At 39.2% G+C, this 21,931-nt stretch overlaps 1 protein-coding gene across 13 annotated transcripts in view; it reads right to left on the bottom strand.

Moving 5' to 3' along the window:
* The window catches only part of PTPRM (protein tyrosine phosphatase receptor type M), a 454,918-nt gene that overhangs the window by 10,381 nt on the left and 422,606 nt on the right, over positions 1-21,931 (bottom strand). For all 13 annotated transcript variants that reach the window (XM_042031127.1, XM_042031137.1, XM_042031118.1 and 10 more), the window contains 6 exons: positions 11,701-11,817; positions 7,304-7,458; positions 6,828-6,963; positions 6,101-6,250; positions 5,459-5,632; positions 2,560-2,691 (listed from right to left, as the gene is read on the bottom strand). In XM_042031127.1, coding sequence (XP_041887061.1) covers positions 2,560-2,691; positions 5,459-5,632; positions 6,101-6,250; positions 6,828-6,963; positions 7,304-7,458; positions 11,701-11,817 — 864 coding nt within the window. The remainder of the gene's footprint in view (positions 1-2,559; positions 2,692-5,458; positions 5,633-6,100; positions 6,251-6,827; positions 6,964-7,303; positions 7,459-11,700; positions 11,818-21,931) is intronic.

Genomic DNA, 21,931 nt, shown 5'->3' with positions numbered 1-21,931 from the left:
ATCTTATTAGTGACACCTGAAAATATTAATTATGCTTTCTTCAGTTCTCAGAAAACATTACTTCTACGTATCTACAGATCACAAAGTAAAATTACTATTATCTTGCATGGTTTTACTGTCTAGTAATATGACAATGGCTTAATCCAGGAACCAATTATCATCTGTGCTAACACTTTAAAGAGAAAATCAACACTTTGCAAGGAGGTTTTTGAAGCTAGAATCTGCCTGTCCATTTTTTTCATGAAAATCCTAATAATTTTTTTTTGCCATGGATATTTAGAGCAGTTTGAGCATGTAGGTTTTGTAAGCATTCACCAAAATTAAATATGAACTCATGAAATTTTGTTTGCTTGCAGAAGCATTGATGTCATATTTGGAACTTTTTATTTCGTTCAGTAAAACAGCTGTGGTCTTCATTCTGCTGCATTGCTGTTGGTGATCCAGAGCTGAGCTGACAAATCACATTTACTCCAGATGTTGTTTTGCATTTCTTATAACACTTAGTCCTCAACGAAGCTGTTTAGAGATGACTACATTTTAGGAAAACATAATCATTTACTACATCAATTAAAACAGAAAACAGGGTCTGATTTGCAGGAGATCACTTTAACAAGTTAAACCCAGAAATTTCAAGCAGGAAAATGTATTTTCATTTTTTTTAACCCCTCCCTATGATTTGGTCTGCTGAGACAACTGCTTTCTAAATATTGTCTAAATCTTACACAAATTGTTATTATGAAATATGCTGGTGTACAGGACAGCCAAACGCAATGCATACAACTGGTGCAAATGCCAGTGCTCAGATCATTTAACATGTGCACAGTTTAGTACACATCTTTCAAATACATAGGAGTACTGTTCTAACACATCTCTGAAAAATGGTTAAATGATAATAAGCAGAGCTGTTTGCTGGGGCTGTTTTAGGAAGCTAAGATTTTCAAGTTCTAAAGAAACCACAAGCATTTAAGTCTGCACATTTTGCATGCAAGTGATGCTAGCGACTCTCTTCAAGTCAGAGTTACTGTGAAGGGTTGAATTTCATTTCCCAATAGAGCATAACAATCCACATAAATGGTAATATCTAAACAGAACTGTAAACACTTCATATATACATAAATAATAATGATAACAGTAATTATTAATAAATCTGAATGTAATGCATGTTTTTAATAAGCTTTGCCCTCTCTCCCCTTCTGTTTGCTCTGAGGGTTTTGAGATTTATTCCTAATGAAAAGATTGTTACTCGCATTAAGAGGTAAAAGGTTTAACATACTGCAGAGGCAGGTGCATTAACTGCATATCCCAATAGCTGTTAAACCCTGTGAGGCTAATAAATGCTTGGAATAGCCATGCCCTATTGCAAATTCAAAACACAGCCAACAAATTAAAAAAAACTCTGTTCAGCAGGCCCTAACAGCCTGACTCCCTTGAGTCTTTCCTTATTCACTCAGAAAATAATCTTAGATTGATGAATAAAAGTTTTGTCTTTCATTTCTATTTTTCCTCCCTGTAGACAGCACAGGGCTTAGAATCAGAAATTTAGTCTTTAAAACAGTGTGTGGAATTCCTACATGTTCCTTTGAAAGACCAAACAGAAGATTAGTATTTTTTAAAAACAAATTCTACATGTTAAAAAGAAGAGTAAACATTTTTTAAGTATATGCAATACTTAACAAAGCTATAACGATTCTTGATCATTTTGAAAATAAAAATGACATGCAGTCTGCTATAAAAAATTACCATTTCTCTTAACCAATAATTAAGAAATATTTATTTATTAAGAATCCAGATTACCACCATATTCTTCCAGCAGAGGGCTGGTGCAGTTTGTTGGAATTAAGGAAATGATGTTTGCAAGAACTTGGAATCGTGCAGTTGTGAGCCAGGCTCTGGGACACTTAGTGATTAATCCTAGTGATTAAACTGCCAACCAGTAGGTTCGGTTTTCCAATTTTCTGACCAACATGTACAGCATGTGCAACTCTTTTGTAAGGTAATTACATTCCTCTACACATTTTGTTGCCCTCTTTTCTCTTCCAAAGGATGCTTAGTCTCCAATCTTTAGTTCCTCTCTCCTAGTTTAGTTCCTATCTCCTTGCTAATGACAACATCATTTTGTGCAACACACAACACAGTTTTTCACCCTGGGAACACCTATTCCCTGGTAAGGAGACTGAGGTCATTGACTTGTTTCAGGCAGGCTAATGAACAGCTGTTGGCTTCTGTTTATTATTTTGGCCATTATTAGCATCTCTCAGACTTGAGTCAGAATTCTACAATCGTAATTTTTGGGTTTTAGCAGCTCTTCCCAAAATGTGTTCTCTTAGAATAAATTATAGGTGCATGCACTTACGTGTGTGTGCACTAACATTTTGGTGGAGAAGCTGCTGATGGTCTGATTTATTCCTCTTTCCCTATGTGTATCTGCAAGCTACAAATCAATGTTTTAGTGTCTAAGTATTTAATGTTGTTTTACAAAACTAATTACATCCTAAGGCTGTTCTGAAATGCTGAGGCACTAGCACTCCTCCTTTGAATGAAGCGTTTTTCTGGACTTACTTGTGCAGGATCCACATCATTCAACATAACTATTGAAGTGCAGTGATAATCTAGGACCAGTCTCCAGAAATCTTTGACAGTATTTGGTAAGGGATGCTGCGTAACTATAAAAGCTGATGGTTGCTTGTAGCTCTGAAAAGAAGTAACAAGATGATGAGAAGAATGGTAAGAGATAAAAATCCATTTAGCAGAATGTCAGTCATAGCCCCAAAACTTCAGGACTGAAAGCATTATTTCTATTTTGTGTATAATTAATATATTGTTTTCAGCTCTTTCCTGAGATCTTATATGCTTCAAAGTTAATAAACTGTATTTGGGCAGGATATAACTTCTGCAGATGTTATATTTCTAAAATGTATTTCGTGCCACAGGCATAGAGTAAAATCATCAGAGGTTTTTGCTTCCAATGCAACTCCTACGAGGTTTTGAGCAACGGGTTTGTTTTGAGCTGTTAATGGACAGATTAATCTTGGCTGTTTGCATTTAGCTCTAAATTTGAATGATGCCTGTGAAAGGAAATATCTAGTTATTCTTCAGAAATAATGTTGAAATTCTGGTCTATCTGACAGCAGTGAGGATACCCAGGGGATAAATTTCCGTGCTCTTTGTTTCTTTTAATAGCAGAGTATGTCACTGACTGAGATGTTTTCTGGAACTTTTCCACTGTGGATCTCAAGACAGTACTTTCACTTGCCTCCTTCTGAGCCTGGAAAGCTACTGTGGCCACACTGGAGCAGTCAGTGGGAGGGGGTGCCATTAAGGAGGGCGGGGAAGACTCTACATGCCTTGAACTGAAGCATTTGTGCCACGACAGAGATCCCATCGGATTGGCTACTGCAGGCACATGGTGTGATTCCTGGGCTGTCCTGCGCAGGGCCAGGATTTGGACTTGGACTTGGCAGGTGCCAAGAGGGTGGTGCCAGACTCTTTGTGGTGCCCAGTGGCAGGACAAAGAGCAATGGCCATAAGGTAAAACACAAGAAGTTCCAACATCAAGGTGAGGAAGAACTTCTTTACATTGAGGGTGGCAGAGCACTGGAACAGGCTGTCCAGGGAGGTCATGGAGTCTCCCTCTCTGGAGACATTCAAAACCCATCTGGACACATTCCTGTGTTGCCTGCAGAGGGTGACCCTGCCTTGGCAGGGGGGCCAGACCACATGATCTCCAGAGGTCTCTTCCAACCCTAGCAATTCTGTGATCTTTGTGGGTTCCTTCCAACTCAGGATATTCTACGATTCTATGATCGCTCTTTCAGAGACAGTCACCGAGGAGACCACGGAAAATGAATCCACCGTGTTTTGGGTACAGACGTGGACACACAAAACTTTGGTTCTTTGTTTCAGCACACTGCAACCAGCAGGTACATCATGATGCTGGTACATCAGGCAGCTGCTTTCTATCCTACTGGTCCTGTCTTGCTGCAACTTTCATGCAGATGAGAGATATCCAAAGGGGTCTCCATTACTCAGTCAGTTAGAAGCCTCAGAAGTTTTTTTGGGAAAACTTCTCAAACTCATTCTGATACTGAATAATGAAAATTATGCTTGCTACCCCTTTTTCTTGAAGTGAGCTCTGAAGGCTTACATGAGGTGATTCAACAGCAGCTCAACTGAATTAACTGGTGCAAGTGGAGAGGGGGAAACACTTCATCTTGCTTCTTGGAGATTGAGTGTTTAGAGGGATGGACAAATGTCTGCTCTTGTCCACCAGTGCAGGAATGCCGCAGAAGGCTGGCTAAGGTGCTTCAGGTGGAAAGCAACCCATATCACCTCCTCCCTTGGAGCCTTTTGCCCACATACAGTTCTGTATGTAGACCATTGTTTCAATAGTGAAGAAGGGAAGCATCTTCAAAGCAAGTATTAAGGCACTGCTCTTTCTGAGCATTACTTAACTCACAGAACAAAACAGTACCAAAGTCTCCAGGAAAGAAGACAATGTAATGGCACAGTGGCAAACTGCAGATTAAGGAAGCTCTGTTCTAATATGAAATGTCATTGACCTACTGTGAGAACCTAGACAAGTCACTTACACTTCTGTTCTCAGTTTTTCTACACAGATAAACACAAAGATACATTTTCCTACATTTTCACAGGAGTGTTTTGAACTTGGGCTTATTTTAGGAATAGGCTTTGAGAACTTGTAAGGAAAAAAATGAAAAAACTGCTATAAACTGTTATTACTCTAGCTTCACTTTTTAAAAAGGCCATTTACAATGTGTTCCTTCCTTACTAACCTCTGTTTTCTTGTTGTTTATGTGTTTGACAACCGTAATGACTATAGCTGTAAATCGTCAAAAATAGGCTATAAATATCTACAGACTGTAAAGGCACTTTAAGTGTCTTTTTACTGTTGTTCTATTACAAGGATTAGAATTGCCATAGATGCATTTGGAAAAAAACTCCACACACACATGAAGAGGAACCATTCATTCAAACAGAAATAAACGGAAAGGCTGAAGTAATGGCTTGTGTACTATCTTGTGTTGACAGACAATTATTTTTTTTGTTAATTACTATTCAAATTATAAACAAAGGGAACTGAAATATTGCTGCAAACCTTATTATTCTATTTAACTGCCTGAGTCTCTTAATAGGTAACTCTTGTTTTCCTAGGCCAGATGGTTAAAAATTCAAGCACTAGGGAGAAATCCAGATAGATTTAATTTATCAAAACTCCCTGAATTGCTCTCTGAGCATGGCTTTGGAACCTTGGCTGTGACATAACATATGTGTGATCCCAAATGTACTTGGGAGTTTAAAGATTTTGTGCCATGCTTCTGGAAAACAAAACAAGCTAGAAGGATTTCAGTCTTCCTATGCTGACTCCATTTTCTAGCATGGCTCAGTTTGGAGGGCTGCTTATTGCCTTTTTAGTATTAATGATGTGGTGGAGACTTACATCCATCAGTGCAGCATTGATGTAGTTACTGCTTTCCCCATCTATCGTGATGAGGAAAGGCAGGCATCTGTCTGGAGGCAGCACATCCATGCAGCGATTCTTTTCATGGTTTCGCGGCAAAAGCGCGATGCTGCAGTCTTCTACGCGCAGCGTCGGAGTCACCATATTTAAAGTCTTTCAGAGAGAGTAAACAATGCAACAGAAAAATTAACACAGCAGTGAAAGCAACCCAAAATATTGAAGAATAGATCAGCTCAGCATTCAGTTTCAGTGGGAATCAATATGCAGAGAGATGAAAACACATCACAGTCAGCAGGTTTGGAAGCAGAGAAATCCTGGAAGCATAAAATTATGAAAAATAACCTCAAAGACAGCTGCAGAGTAGCCTGCCTTCTGGAGAAAGGACAGTGGAAGGAATCGACATACTTCCCTTCAGCAAAAAGAATACTTTACTACTACCCCACTGCATTATTTTATGATTCAGCATAACTCAGTAGAGATGAGTGACATGTTATTTTCCCCTTTTTTGCAGTCTTTCTCTCCTAGACCTGTTACAAAATTCATATGGCTATAAACACTTAAGCAGAAGTCTTTAGTATGGCTGAACTCTATGGCTTCTAGGCAATGCTAGCCACTACTTACCCTAAATTCTTCTTTGATCTGGCTTGAGTTTGTTTGAGGATCCAGTTTATTCATTTCATAGTAAGCAGACCTAACTTGAGAAGCTGGAATAGATGTGTCCCCGCAAAGACAGGCTTCCAGGATAGCATCATGGATGAATACATACTGTTCCTGGTAAAGCAATTAAAATAGATAGTTACTGACATAGAGTGCATAGAGCATTAGTATTTTGGTAAATAAACCAGAACAACTAATATGGTTGCTACTTCTCTCTTCAGTTTACGAGCACTGAAGCAAGACCAGAAGAACAACCACAGTTTAAAAAACTTTATCACATTCATTTAGAAATGAATATAGAAAGATTGCCTTAAACGAACTACAAATAGTTAGAGAAGTGCAGTAACACTCCATAATAAAACTCAGAATGTTTCTGGTTTCCTCATTCCCCTGGGCAGTTTCGTAGGTGCTATCATGAAACTAAGCCTCAACGAGATGTACTCCAGAATGAATCCTTCCCAGAGAGGAAACATTCCTGATTTTCCTTATTTTTTAAGAAATATTGTGAACCTTCAGTGAAGCACAGCTGTGCACTTGTTTGGGCAGGGGTGCTTCAGGTTTAGGGGGGGATTATTTTCTGCATGTGACTGAATAAACTACTTTCTGGAGGGTGCCAACTACAAAGCTCTATATTTATGGGCTAGAAAAGTATCTTTTCTTGTAAAGCAGTATTCCAGTAGATGAGCAATACCTCAGTCTGCACCATGTTAACTCTCCGGGATCGAAGCTCTCTCACGCAATTGTAAATGTCTACAACGCCTTCTCGTTCTGCCATATCTAGCATGATGTCAATGACAATGAAGCATCCAGTTCTGCCAGCACCAGCACTAAAGTAGAAGAAGAGCACAGTTAATGTGCAGCAGTGTATTGGAGATGTAAAAGGTGTAAGGATTCATCTCAAGGGTACTTGATCAATTGGATGATTACTGAAATTGAGCTAGGCATTTGCAGGACTTCAGACTCAATTTTTTACTCTCATTTATATATTGCATATGTATTTGGTTTTTTATATATATATATATAAAAACATGTATTCTTGTTTACAGTTATTTTGAGTAGAGCTCCAGTGGCTTCAGCAACCCATGTGGGGAATACACAGTAAAGGAGAAGCAAAGTAGGTCTTGAGTTTAGTGCAAACCACAACAGAGAGATTTGTGTTTTACCTACCTGCAGTGAACAACCAAAGGGCCAGCGTTTGGTGGACTCTTGGATTTGACCTGCCGTACAAATCCCAGCAGGCCCGTGGCATGGTACGGGACACCGTGGTCTGGCCAGCCCGTGAAGTGGAACTGACGTATTTCCCGAATCTCATGAGCACCTCTCTGTTAAAAAGGCAAGGGTTGAAATCTTCAAAAGTCTGAGCCTTGCTGAAAAGCGTCCACCCCCCACCAACATGATCTGTACAGACTGGTGGAGAGCTTCCTCATAGGAGGATAGCAAGTTCAAAGGTTAGGTATCAACCGGTTTCAAAGCCTTCCAACAAAATTGAGTAAGCACCAGATTGGTCAGAAACTTTCAGCAACAAGAGAAATGCTCATCCCCGTATTTAAGTACTAGGCTGCTTTGCAAACTGTGGCCTTAGGATGCATGCCATGATCACAGAACAGGTCAGCAGCAAGGCTGAACACAGAGCACAGATGACTTTTTTTTTTCCCATTGCTCCACAGGGGTTTTGCTGCTGTCTTCAGGGAACTACAGCTTCAGCATAATTTTCCTTATCATTTGTCTCCTTCATTGGTCTGAAGGAAAAAGCTGAATAATAAGAAACCTTTTCGCACCTCCAATCATAGGGGCTGTGTTTATAGCCCTCCACATGCTCACCCTTCAGGTGATTTGCCACAGTCTACAAGGACATGGATATGGTGAGACAGGTATGAATGAGAAGCTGATTGTGTAAGTAATTTTCTATGTGACTTTGGGGAACAGTTTGGATATTAGAAGTGTGTATGCTAAGTTTTATTTTCTTACTGCTTCTATTTTCCCTTCCCCCTCTAAAAATGTAGCTGCCAGTATTTTATTCTCATTAGAAATCCACAGACTGGAGGCCATCATGCATAGTTCATAAGCAAACAGCAAAATTATGGCATATCATGTCTAGGCTGGACTAAATGTCAACAATATTAATAACTGGTAGTTTACAGCTTTTCTTCTTAAAGATGTATTTTCTGTCTTGAGATGGTTTGCATATAAAAGGTTTTATTCTCTTTGAATAATAAGTAATATAAGCTTCCTAATTTATTGCTATTATGCATTAGTCTGGGATTTTCAGTGGTGTAGCCAGTGCTACAGGACTAGAGAGGACTTAGTGTATGTTGGAGTCTGACAGCTCAGGCTGGGGGACTGTGGGGACAGGGCATCTACTCAGAGGAATATCTCATCTCCCCTGGAAATTGACACAAAAAGGCAGGAAAGGGAGAGGATTAAGAGCATATGAGGCAGTGGTGTGGACTGAGGAGATCACACCCTTTAAACAGAAATGACCTTATATCCTAAAAACCAATTTTAAAGCATACTGAAGCCCAGGAATAGAGAAAACAATGTGCATTTTAGGACAGTCTAGCAAACACGTCTCTTTGCTACTGTAAGCAAGAGCTTCAACTCTGTAGATGGCTCTGCTTAGTGGACGCAGTGTCTCAAACACTTTTATGTTGCACGTAAAAACCACCCGTGACCCTCCAAGAAACAAAGATCCCACAGAAAAAAGCAATGCCATGATTACACAAGCTGAGGACTGAAGTGAGTATCCCATACAAATTCTTCATACTATATGCAGCCGAGATTTTCAAACAATTTACAAAAAAAACCTGCCCCTCTAAAGCAATGTGCCCGTCTGCTACACAGATCAGGTTATGTCCTGTGCCTTAGTTGTGAAAAGGCTGTCTGTCAGGCTGACTGCATTTTTGTCTGTCATTGTTAACAGCTACTTAGGAAAGGTTTTGCATATAGGATACTTTTAATGAGTTTTCTTATTATATCTACAAAAGAATGATTTTTGTATCTAGCTTTCCTGCTGGTTTCTAAACCCAAAATAGCACACAACTGCATGAATCATAAAAACATATGCTCAGCTGGGAGAGACTGTATTTTTCACTTTTTCTTTCAGCTGAAACAAACAGAAAATGGTGTACACTGCTAAACCCTAGGATGTTAAAAAATTCTACAAAAACTTATGCTTCTGCTGTATGTTACTATTCATGTATGACTTACTCAACTGAGTTAACTGTTGTGTTGTGAAGAAACCCAAAGGAACTGCTTAATTCACACAATGCAAAGTGTATCAAGGAAATGGTCTTCAAAATCAGACTGCACTTTTAGGTTCAATTTTCTCAGTGTTATCCTCCTACCACACAATATCCATTTAAAAAAAAATTAAGTGATCAATTTATCTTCAAACAAATCAACTTCTAAATTGTACTTTAGGAGCAGGTATGAGATGTTCATCAACAAACAGAAAGGATCTTCAGAAGGGACTGGAGGTCTTGGAGTATTTGATTCCTCTGATTTTCCAAACATCTATGAGGTAGCTGAAGGCTAGAATTAGATCTTCCTTACCCCTCCTCCTCATCTCTACCACAATGGACAAGGCCAGTTCTTTTATTCCCACCCTTGCAGTTCATATGTGCTAAATCTTCAAATCATTCTGGATATCAGATGCTGTCCCCAGAAGTCACCTTGTACTGACACAGGGGGTTAGGACACCTAAGGCACAGAACTCTGCCATTTTTCCTGTTGAATGACTAAAGTTCCTGTTAGCCAAATGTGCAAGTCCTTTGGAACTGAGACTCCAATGTGTTCCAATACCACCTTTCACTTAGTATTATCTGCATGTTTGGTTAGGGTGTTCTCTCCTCATCATGCACCTTGACTTAGAGAAGGTGAAAAGTATCAGTCCCAGTACATCAGAAATACAAACTTGAGAGAAATATGGTGCAAGAGATGTACAGACTTAATGTTCCAGTACCATTGGAAGAGTTAAAAAATATGGAAAATAGAGTAAAAACAAATGCACTCAAACTACACTGACACTGCTTTTAGAGGCTTACTGAAAAACTACCAACTATTAAAAAGCAGTGTCTAAATGAAATCTTTTCAGATGGAGATTTTTTTAAAAGAAATAAAATGTTTAGTGCCTTTTATCTCTATCTGTTCTAATGCACTTATTCAAGACAGTTTGGTTATGTTCAACTGTAAAATCCTCTAGGTCTTTTCTTCAGTCCCAGTTAAGAAGCGAAAAGCTAACATCAAAGCATGAGCTTAAAATTTGCAGAATAGAAATCAACCAGTGCTTCATCTACTTCAAAGTGGAGCCAACATTTCTCATCTGTTTATTAAAAATACCTAAATGCAAGGAAACAACAGGCTTGAGTGAATTCAATAAACAATATGTATAGTGGTAAACATGATACAATATTTCAGTTCATTCAAACCATGTAATTCTATTATCATTACCCTCAGGTTTCTGTATGGATGCATATTTAAGTATAAGACTGAACAGTAAAACAAGAAAAAACCCTAATTCCTTTGTTACTCTGGACATATGTACAGAGACCCTGTGGGGTAGTGTTTTTGGCAGTTTCAGGTACCTGGTGCAGGATTCTTTGATGCTAAATATTATGTTTTTCAAACCCATAAATGAATACTAGTTCAGCATTAGAGAGAACCAATAAATCACAGGTACTGCAACTAAATCAAAAGAAGCTTTCTAAGCTAATTAGTTGAAAATCTACTCATGGTGAGGGAGCATTATTTCAGTGTGCCATTAGGAATATCTAGTCTTCCAAAGAGGCCCTTTCCTTGGAATTTTACAACTCAAATGAATCCTGATACATACAATTAAAACATTTCGGGCCTTTAACGAGTCTGAATGAAACTGCTGAATTGACACAAAATGCATGGTACACTTCACCGACCCTGCCTGTTCTCACTTTCAGTAGGTACCTTATTTGTTATTTGTATGTTTTCCATATATTGCAAGCTGTTTGGGGGAGCTACAAGTTCTACAAGCTACAAAGCATCAAACAAATGCATGGCATTATTCTAACAAGCAGTAATACAACACACTGATTGGAACTCTCCATGTAAAGACAGACTCCAATTTCCCCAAGAAGGGAAATTGCTTTGAGAAGAACAGTAGTTTGTTAGAGCTGTCTCTCTTCAGACCAGGCACACTCTGGCCCAAGAGATAAGAGGTATTCCCTACCAGAGACTTCTGAGTAATGTTGCATGCAGCCTCTGGTACGGACAGAAAATGATTGTGGGCAACATAAGTCAGGAAAGCAGCACAAATGTGTTTCTCAATTGATTGCTGGGAGGGAGGCTTCGATTTCTCCTAGGCAAGGAACATCACTTTTTCTAACTCAGGCAGGGGCCAACAGTGATGAAAAGCAGACAGAAGTGGCTGCATTTAAAGAAAAACACGGATTACCATAAGAGGGCGGTAGTCGTTTACCCAAAAATACCTACAAACCCAGGATGTCAGTCAAAAGATTTAACTTTCCCTTGTTGAATCTGTATGGAAGTGGCAGATACTACTGTATTTAATAAAACTGAATTTGGAAACTTACCTTTTCTACAGCAAATGTTCGAATCACATATTCAGCCAGGAGCTCTGTTTCTATTAGGGTAACTTTAATGTCTTTATATATCTCTGTGTCATCTGGCCAGTATTTGCAGCATTTGACCTTTAAAAAATACAAAAGAAATTAAGGTTCATTTATTTTAGAAGGTTCATACAGAATCCATTTTGCATTCTGTGCAATGATTTCTGATTTAAAATGCAATCATGCACAGAATGGTCACATTTTCTGCATGTGGAAATGTTTAGTGTTTGAGGGACATTACCTCCTCTCTTTTTAAGACAGCTTTCAGAGTTGCAGGTGAGCTTTGTGTTGTGGTTAGTGAAGTAAGGCAAATTTGTTTGGAGCACAAAGGATATTTATACCCTGCACAGTTCAGTTATGGTAACTGTTCATTTCCTGTGCTTTCCAAAGCAGTGTGCCCAGAGGGACAAATACCACCAGAAGTTTTTTCCCCAACTGCTACCTGTTGATTTGTCTCAAAAATATCTTTCTACCTTCTAAAATAAAAGTGTTTTGCAGACAGGAAGGAGGCCTCATTACAGTCAACAGCTTCCTCATGAGGGGAAGAGGAGGGGCAGGCACTGATCTCTTCTCTGTGGTGACCAGTGACAGGACTGAGGGAATGGCCTGAATCTGTGTCAGGGGACGTTTAGGATGGATATCAGGAAAAGGTTTTTCACCCACAGGGTGGTTGGGCACTGGAACAGGCTCCCCAGGGAAGTGGTCACAGCACTAAACCTGAGAGTTCAAGCAGTGTTTGGACAATACTTTCAGGCACGTGGTGTGACTCTTTGGGATGGTGTTGTGCAGGGCCAGGAGCTGGACTTTGATGATCCTTGTGGATTCCTTCTAACTCAAGATATTTATTGTATGAACCTCTATTTTTAGAAAAGCACCTGTTTTCTCAGATTAACTTTCCAAAGGAACTGATGAGCAGTCAAATAGCAAAACTCAGTGCTTGAAGTCAAGAGCTGAGTTTAATGCCCTGGCTTTAACTATTCTAACTCTATATAGCTTAACTACTAATTCACTAGATAACTCCAAACATTACGGGTAGGATTCATCTCACTTAGCTCAACTTAAACTGCTAGTTTTTAAAAGTGGATGATTTGAGGACTGTATATGATGATGTAGATAGCTGACAGACTTAAGAATTTTCTCCTCCTTCCCATTTGTGTGGACAAAGTGGTGGGCTGGGAAGCTAACACATTACTTATATCTCTCTCTTACTCTGCTTTATCATGGTAATAGCTATGCTATCACCACTGCATCTGGCGACCATCCAGTAGTGCTGTACATGCTAGGAGTGGCATCTGTTATACATCTGCTGCATGGAACAGTTTCTCTCTTTCTCTCACCAAAGGGAAAATTAAAAATGGATCTTTTAATACACTTAAATCTAGTTTACCTAAATAAGCACTTAAATGAATTGGGTAAAAAACTCAAGCACTTTAAATATTCAATGGAAAACTGATAGAAAAAAATTCAACTTCACAACTGATACGAGTATTTCTCAAACACATTTTCATGCAAAAATGTTTGGATTACTACCATGTCTAATCTTGAGCAAAAGGTAAAACAGATGAATGTGTGTATAAGCATACACTGAAAACTGTAATGCATGATTCAAATGATTTATTTATATAAACTCCAGGTTCAGTATATAGAGGATTATGCAGAGAGTCAAACCCTGTTCTGTCAAGAAGAAGAAGAAAATACTTTCCTAAGCATTTGTTTCCAGAATGAAGCTGATAATCCTGTACAACCCTTTTTTACTGTCTGGATGGATGGGAGGTCTCACCCCATCACAGTAGTGACATTGGCTGATAACAGTAAGGTTGTCCAGGCAGGGTCAGTAGTTCTGGCCCTTTTTCTGACTTGTTAGCAGGATAAAATTTAAATCGGAATAGAACTTGAATCAGAATAGAGTTGAAGGGCTGGAAAAACACAGCCCCACATCAGGATCCTCTTCAGAGAAAAAGGGTAGTAGTCTGGTCAGAAGTGCTGGCTCCCAGCCACAAAATTATACAAGCATCCTAACAGCTTGTTCCTGCTTACACAGCTGATGGAAAGCTCCTAGAGCAGAGCTGAAGTTCAGGTAGCTTTATAAGCAGGTTTTTATTTATTTTTCTATGCTTGTCTTCAGACCTAGTAACTGCATTAGTATTGGCTAAAAAAATTCTTTTTCGTCTTCAGATTTCATCTGGTATTAAGGGTGGTTTCAGGACGACTGGCAACACCAGAGTTCCCTTCCATGGTGAGAGGCTTGGAGCTGGGACCCTGGACAGTGCTCGGCACTCCTGGAAGAGGGCAAGGGTAGCAAGACTGCTCCCCCCACCATGCTCAAGAGCCAGCAAGCTGACAGGGTGCCAGAGGGGAGGAGAAGGTTTCCACCCACCAAAGACCAAACTGAGGGCCATTCCCAGGATGCCTAAACAACAGGATCTCTGACAAATGCATATTCATCTCTAAAGCGAATCTATCCACTGTAAGCAATGAACAAACATTTCAAAAGCATTAAACGTTGCTGCAAGCAGTTTAGTAGCTGCTGCTGCTATCTGTTGTTGCATCTACTTGATATTTATTCAGATCTTATCTTGTTCAGATGCATTTCCAAAAATCCTCTCATGGAAGCTAAGTGAAAAACACTGAATGCTCATTGTTTTGTCTGTGTTGTTAAAATAATCCAGAAAATTCACATTGTTCAGATTCCTCAGGCCAGCAAACTGACCCTTTTATAGTCATTGCCAGAAACTCTTTGAAACAGGGTTTTCCTACCTATGGCTAAGATGATTTTTTGACTCCTCATGAAGAGTAAGACAATTCACACTGCTCTGGGCTGGAGCCCACTGACAACCCCTTCTCTGGAGCTGATTCCCTTTTCCTGTCTGTTCACGTATCTGTTCCATAGGTGGAACCTGAACCACACAGAGAGGGCCAATGCACGTAGGAAGGGAGCAGCTGCAGCAGTGATCCCAGGCACAGCACTGCTCATCAGCACGTCTCTGTTGCTAACTTTAGCCTTGTTTCTTTCTGATGGGTGCCTGCCATCCTTGAAACAGCTCTAGTTAAGCAAAATAAACAATCGGAGGGGAAAAAAAGCAACCCTGGCTGAATGAAATTGCTCTTTCCTTGAAGGAAAACATGCTCGTTTCTAACTTGCTAAGTCCACACAGTCTGGATTATGGCTAACAACTAGAGACAATTCAGAAAGACCAATTTAGAAGACCACAGTCCCTGTGTTCTTATGCCTCAGCTGCTGGATTTGATTCCATTCTTTTTTAAACCTTATTTAAGATGATACAGTGGAATAATTAGGGAAGCACTGGGAGATGTTGCACAGAAGTTATAGCCTTTTGTGCCGCATGCAGCTTGGCCCCGCTGGGGATTTCTTACTCTGCTGCACAGGGGATTTTGGGCACGGAGCAGACTGGAGCTGAGCAGAAGGATCCATGACAACACAATTTCCTGAAAACTCTCCCAAGTGGAATAGGGGCTGTAAAAGCCATGGGAACCATGCCAGAATTGCAGCCAGAGCCACAGACCAACTGATGATTCACTTACTAGCAGGCAAAAAAACCCTAAACCCAACTTTATTTTAATTCAGGCTTTTCCCCTACTTTTGGCTCTTGTTCTGCAATGCTCTGCACGTGCTGAGCTCTGGACCTGAGAACTCCATGGACTCCTGATGAACCAAAAGTCAAGTAAATGCTTAAAGATCCATTTCCCATCTCCTCTAGGACCACCCAAATAAATGAAAAGGTGTCTTAAAGACAGAAGTAGATTAACTATCGGAAATCAAAATCACATTTATAAATGCGTATTGGATCAGAGCCTTTATTTGTACAAGACAAGACAATTGCAACAAAATAGAATATGGTTTTACTCATTAAATATGAGAAACACTGCTGGTAGCATATGCTCATTTTTTCTTTTTAGCACAGCTTTAGCTACCATAACTTGACGAATCTCTTTTCCATTTTATAAACATTTGGTACGTGTTTTACAAAAAAAGCCTTACTAACAGAAGGTTTAACTAAATAATTGATACATGATTCCAGAACTGAATATTAAATGCACTAGACTTTTTTTTTCCACACAGTTGCTACCATAACAGTAAATATCATCCTCAAACCAGAAAACATAATTTTGAAATCTCATCTGAGCAGAATTATAATTGAGAGTTTGTTCACATACACCCCACATTTATATCTTACCACATGCCAAAAAATACAGATGTTCATCAGAAGAGGAGATAAAAGGATGATTGCCAGAGACATAATGAAAATGCTCTGGTTTAATCTATTCATCCCAAGGTACACTGTCCAATTGTTTCAAACATGTTTATTTTACGAATAATTTTAGAAATCTGGAGAACAGAATTATCTACTTCCACTCTCTAGTTCCATCCCCCAGTAAAATAGTCCAATGTGTGAAACTTAAAATTAAAAAAGAATGTGGAAAGTTGTAGTTGCTAGTTCTAAATATAACAAATAATGTAGGCTGTGGATGGCTAATGAACATGAATTGTGACTTCTGAAGCTATATATTTAACCGTTTGGAAATGTGACACATGTAGCTAAAGGCAGTAGGAAAGTCAGGACAGTAATTCATTTACCTAGAATTTTGGAATAGGAGTAGTATTACAGACTTAATATGTGAGCTGGCTGTGAAATACACTTTGTAGTCCACACAGCACCATTTAAATAACACTGATTATTCAAAGTTTCCAATTTCCTTTGATTCTGAAATATTCTTAGCAAGAGGGTGATATAACTGACTATGCCCTGCATGGATTGTCATTAGTGAAGAGCAGTATTATACATTCTAATTTAAAATTAATCCTGAACTAAGTAATGACGATAAGTCAGACATAAATTTTGAAGTGAAACCTCTTGGCTATAAAATGAAACAGCCAACCAAGCTCACTGGTAAAATTTTTAACAGCTTTTACAGATGTAGCTCGGATAACATCATATACTTTTATTTGGCTGACTTCAAGTAAAAGAATATCCAATAATTGAAAGTTTTTTTATTTAAATACTTTTCAAACAAAAAATGTATTATGATATAAGAACATTTTATATGTTATAAAACAACCTTTGACAGAAGATAAAACCCAGTCTTCCTTTTTAAAATTTTCTTTTGTTTGCTTTTGAACAAGCCTGTTATTAGTTTTATACCTCATTTTACAGTTTTCTAAAAGAGATGTGGAAGACTATTGAGAAATACAATATTTGAGATACTGTTTGGCACCATCAGATGAATGGGTCTCTGAGAAGTCAGCCAGAAGTCTTTATGTTGTTCACAGCTGCCAGGGTGGGGAGAGATGTCTCCATGAATTTTACTAGCTCAGTCTAACTTCTTCCAGGCACGACTCAGAGCTGACATAGTTCTCCACCTTCTGCTGCCCTAAGCTGCCCCAGCAGTGCAGCCCTAAGTTGCCTGGTGGGTGCACTCTCATTCAGCTTCTGCCCAGAAGAGCTGGCTTTCTGGAGATGTCCAGCAGCAGCCAGAAACTAATGCTTTCCACCTGACAAAATGAGTGTGATCCCTTTGTTCTCAAGACCCAGGTATTCTGTTAGCATGCCACCAACTGGCAGACTGGTTAGATGAAATTAAGATGGCAGGCCAAACCCATGGTGTGGCCGTCCTTTGACCATAAAGAAGATTTGGTCTGGAAGAGTTGCTTTAGGGTTGCTTTGGGTTGCGTTGCACTCTTGCCTCCATTGCAGAGCGCAATTCCAACAGAAGAATGTGGATTGTCTCTGTTTCATTGCTTATGTTTAGGCAGTTTAGTGCACCTCAGTACAGCCCTGGAGGATGAAAGGCTGAGCACAGAACACATGAGGAGGGTGGCTACAGGATTAGCCGGAGCTCCTCGAAGTCTGTCTTAATTCCTGACACAAACGTGAAATCACGGGTCTGTTTCTCACATCCTGTGCTCCAAGGACCTGATGTGCCTGCATCCAGCAGCACAGCCTGTTCTCTGAACCATGGTTCCATTCCAAGAGCAATATCATACCATTAGCTGGGTAGATAGCACCACCTAGTTAGTGGATTGCCTTCTGGCTCTAAAACCTGATCATCTGATGTTAACTTAGACAGATCTACGTGTTACTCTACTGGGTAAAGTAAAACTGTGCCTCCAGGATACTTCTCCCTTCACAGAGAGACAGAGATAATTTCAAGACTGCTGAGGTGAGGAGACTTGCAGTTAGGAAGCCATTTTGCTAGCCCTGACATTTCAAGTAAGAAGCTGAACCCCTCCCTCTTTGCAAACTGCACCTAAAGTTGCATCCTACACCTTGGTGGCACTTCAGTTAGTCCAACAAAGGGGTCAGTGCATTTGTGTATCCTTAAACCTCTTTTGTTCATTTCTCAAAGTGAATTATCTCAATTGGATTAGTAAGCATTAAGATATTAATCTGTGTTGATTAACATTCTTTGAAACGTAGCTTTTCCTGCAGATGAGAATACAACAAAACACTGAGAGCTGAACCCATGTCTGCTCTGAGAGACATGGGACAGTGCTGAATGCCTGCAGCTTGATGTTCTGTTTCATGATGCTCACATTGCTAATCTGGGCACATCTTCTTTAAATAATTGCAAAGAGTCCTTCCTTCTCTTTCCTGAAGAACAACAGACAAATTTTTCCCTAAGGGTTCCTTCCCTACGATGTATAATGCAGTAATGCAAACTTGTTATTTCTGGTTAAAAATCCAGAAATATGAAATCTATTTTGATGACTAGAAGGGTTCACTGACTTGAAAGATTAAGAATAATTTAAAATTTTGATTGTTTTTCTGTTTATCTCATTGATATTCTGTAAAAGTATAAACTGTACTCTATCCAATAAGAGATACTAGAATTACAGTGAAACTAAAAGTATAACAACAGAATATAATACCTTGTGCTTATGTATCATAAGCACAAATTCCATTTTTTGAGGGTAAACATGATTAGGAAAAAAATTTTTTGTGAATGGGGAAGGACACTGTTTATATATTTAAGAGGTTGGGACTAGAATTACCTTTTCCCTCTTATTTATAAAATGTTGTTTCTTTCTTTCAGTAGAAAAGTTAAAATGAAACTTTAGTCACCTTAGTATGCATACAAACTCTTTGGCACACCTCCTACGGAGCATTAACACCAGTATCCTGAATTAATTCCAGTGTAGGTAATTTGGCTTATTACATTTAGAGGCAGTTTCAATTAGATGGAGTGTTCTTCCATTTATACTAAATACAAATGTGCTGTTTGTGAGACGTGCTGAAAAGTGACTGTGTTTCATCTCTGCAAGATCACAGTATTGGGTGATCTGAATCTTAAATACAATTTGAGTTTACCTTTGTTTATTAGAAGGATCTTCTGCATGGAAGATTCTCAAAACTTGTAAAATGTGTAAGTACAGACTTCATAACAGCTTTGTAATAAAAATTTCTGTTTTCATTCTAAGCGTAGGTGGTAAGTCCATTGGAAGTTTCACATAGTTTTTACGTTGATGAAATTTCCTATGAAGTTTTTGTTTTTTTCTTTCAATCTGTTTTCAGTAAGATGTCTTTGGTCAGGGTTTTATTTAGCAGTGTCTTGGGGTGATTTTATGATAATACTATATTCCCCTATCGTCTGCTTTATGCCCAGAAATGGGTCCCATAGCTTTAAGCTGGGTCCAGGAGAGGGGGGAGAGAAGCCAAGGGGGAAATTCCTCGGCGCGGTGTGAGCTCACCTCCCCCATGTTGCTTGGCTCTGATTGCACAGCGGAGAGAGTACATTCTTTACTTTTAGCTACCTCCTTTTTTTATTAGCTGAGGCAAGAAGTTTCTCTGGGACTACAAATAGCATTTCTCCAGTGACATCTGTGGCTTTTCCTGGGACTGTTTGGCTTAGCTGTGATCTGAGAATCAGATCATCGGACCCTGCGGACTGGCGGGAACCCCACATCCTGGCCTTGGACCTCGGGAGCCAGCTACAGACGCAACTCTAAAGCCACCAACTTTCTCTGCATCAAGGAGGTTTCACATCTTAACAGTTATTAACTTTTTTTCCCGCACCCTGCAGGCACTTTGTTTGTTAAATAAATAGTTTTTTTCACTTTCATCCAAGAAATTCCTTTCTTATCAGCGGGGGAGGGAGCGCTGAAACCTGTCTTCTTTAGAGATGACATTCATTCCAGAGCATTTTCCTCCTAAACTTGTCTCAAACTGAGACAAGCAGTTTTTCTTGGATGTCTAATCTCTGTCAGTAACCCAAATTATCATCAGGTAGATCTGAAGAAGATCTGGTTCATCATAAAGACTTTTGGGTTTCATTTGTTAAGGAAACATATTTGAATCTATTCAAGAAATGTCTCTTGAATGCTGACCAATGCTGCACATCTGCAGAACCCAAAGACATGAACGTATGACTGCTTAGGGCTGTGCCCATACTGGCTTTCCTAGGAAAAACAACCCTTTTCTGACACCATTTATCTTATAACAAGTAATGCTTTTTAGCAAGCCAGCATCAAGGAGATATTCTCTCTGTCAGAAGACCATTGTATGAATCTCCTCGCTGTCGTGTGGAACCCAATACTCTTTTAAGCATGAAAAATCGGAGTCATCCCCATTTCTGCAGAGGAGTGCCACCTATATAACATGTTAACCACAGGTCCAGGAAAACAAACCAAGGAGAAGCTAAACCACCACTGTATTCTTTCTTTTCCCCTATGCAAATACAGCCCTTCCGGCTCCTGGGAAGGAAATGTCACCTAGGAAGAGGCTGTTTGGGTAGCACAAAGGTGTGGGCGCAGGCACTGGGGCTATTTACCAGTTTGCAGCTGACCTTCATTCCCGTTTGTGTCACATCCATTCTGTTGTAGTCAACCTTGCTTCCTTTCACAAAAGAGGGTCTTTTGTGTGCTTATTAACACTATTAGCACTGGCTGTTTTCTAATTCCAGATAATAATTGAGAAACTCTAATTACTGTAATTACTATGCTCCTGGGGTGAGCTTTTATTTTTTATAATTATTTGTAGGGATTTTGTTTGTGAATACTCTGTTATATTAAAAGCATGACAGACAATCATAAGTCCTTGCAGTGCATTTATTTATCAACCACCTCCACTGAATTTCACCAGTGCATTTCACCATTTATTAGTCAGATATTAGAAAATTTCTTCTGCCTCAAGCAAGTGGGAGAGAAAGTGACTACTGACAAATGACAAATAATGTGACACGCCAAGTTTGATTCTGCCAGCTAAGTATTAGTACCAACCCAACAAGAGCAAAGATGGAGGTGACAGCTAGATGGCACAATTGAATATATTCTAAATCCTCCCACCATGCTTCTTCAAGGGAGACAGAAATCTTTCAATGTGTGCAAACACTGAAACAAATCAAGAACAACCTGAGACTTTGGCCAGTACACCTTGATCCTGTTCTCATTGCTTTTCTGTGTCTTTTGGAGTTTGCCCTCCAGAGTAGTCTCTTGGTTAAGTAAGCAAGATGTTCTTCTGTGTCTATTTTATGATCACCCCTGGTGATCATAACATCATCACACTGGTGGATAAAATTTTTTGTTTTTTATAGAATAATCCACCAGATTAAGATAAATCTCTCAGGTGAAGATGGTCCCTGAAATTACACTATCTTCAGTTGCTCTACCACTTACAGACATGGGCATGGAGGCCTTCTGCATTAATATAATCCAAAATACATTACTTTGAAATAGCTTGTTGTCACACTGATATAATTATATGAGTCTTAATTCTTGGTTATGCTTTTTATCCATTATCCATTTTATCTTATTTATCCATGTGTGGCTTGGAAAATTCTGATTCTTGGACCATTACCATTGATTACTTGTCATTTTCTTTTGGTGAACTTCATTGTGCGTGAAAAGTTGTTGATCACAGCATGAAGAAGACAGAGTCCTTTTTTTAAGGTTGTTTCAAGGGCTGCTTATTTGTTTAGGGTTTTTTTGGTAAAAGTTGTTACATCAACCTAGGCCAACCTTAACTAAGCACCACTTCACCATCCTTTATCAAAGAACTGTTCATGCAACTCAGCAATGCTTTTTCTAAATGACTGTGAGACCTCATTTAGATTTTTAATAAACAGTCACATTCTAATGAGGTCTTCATAAAACTGACTAAAGATGTTTAGAAATCATTAGCTTAAATTATCAGTACAAAAGTCTCCTTAGGGAGCCCTGCAGATTTTGTGGTAAGACTTC

This window comes from Corvus kubaryi, unplaced genomic scaffold (genome assembly GCF_017639235.1).
Source record: "Corvus kubaryi isolate FWS band 111438036 unplaced genomic scaffold, C.kubaryi_AGA036_p1.0 132, whole genome shotgun sequence".
Lineage (NCBI taxonomy): Eukaryota > Metazoa > Chordata > Aves > Passeriformes > Corvidae > Corvus > Corvus kubaryi.
Note: the sequence above shows the minus strand (reverse complement) of the source record. Positions and strands in the feature narration are given on the sequence as shown.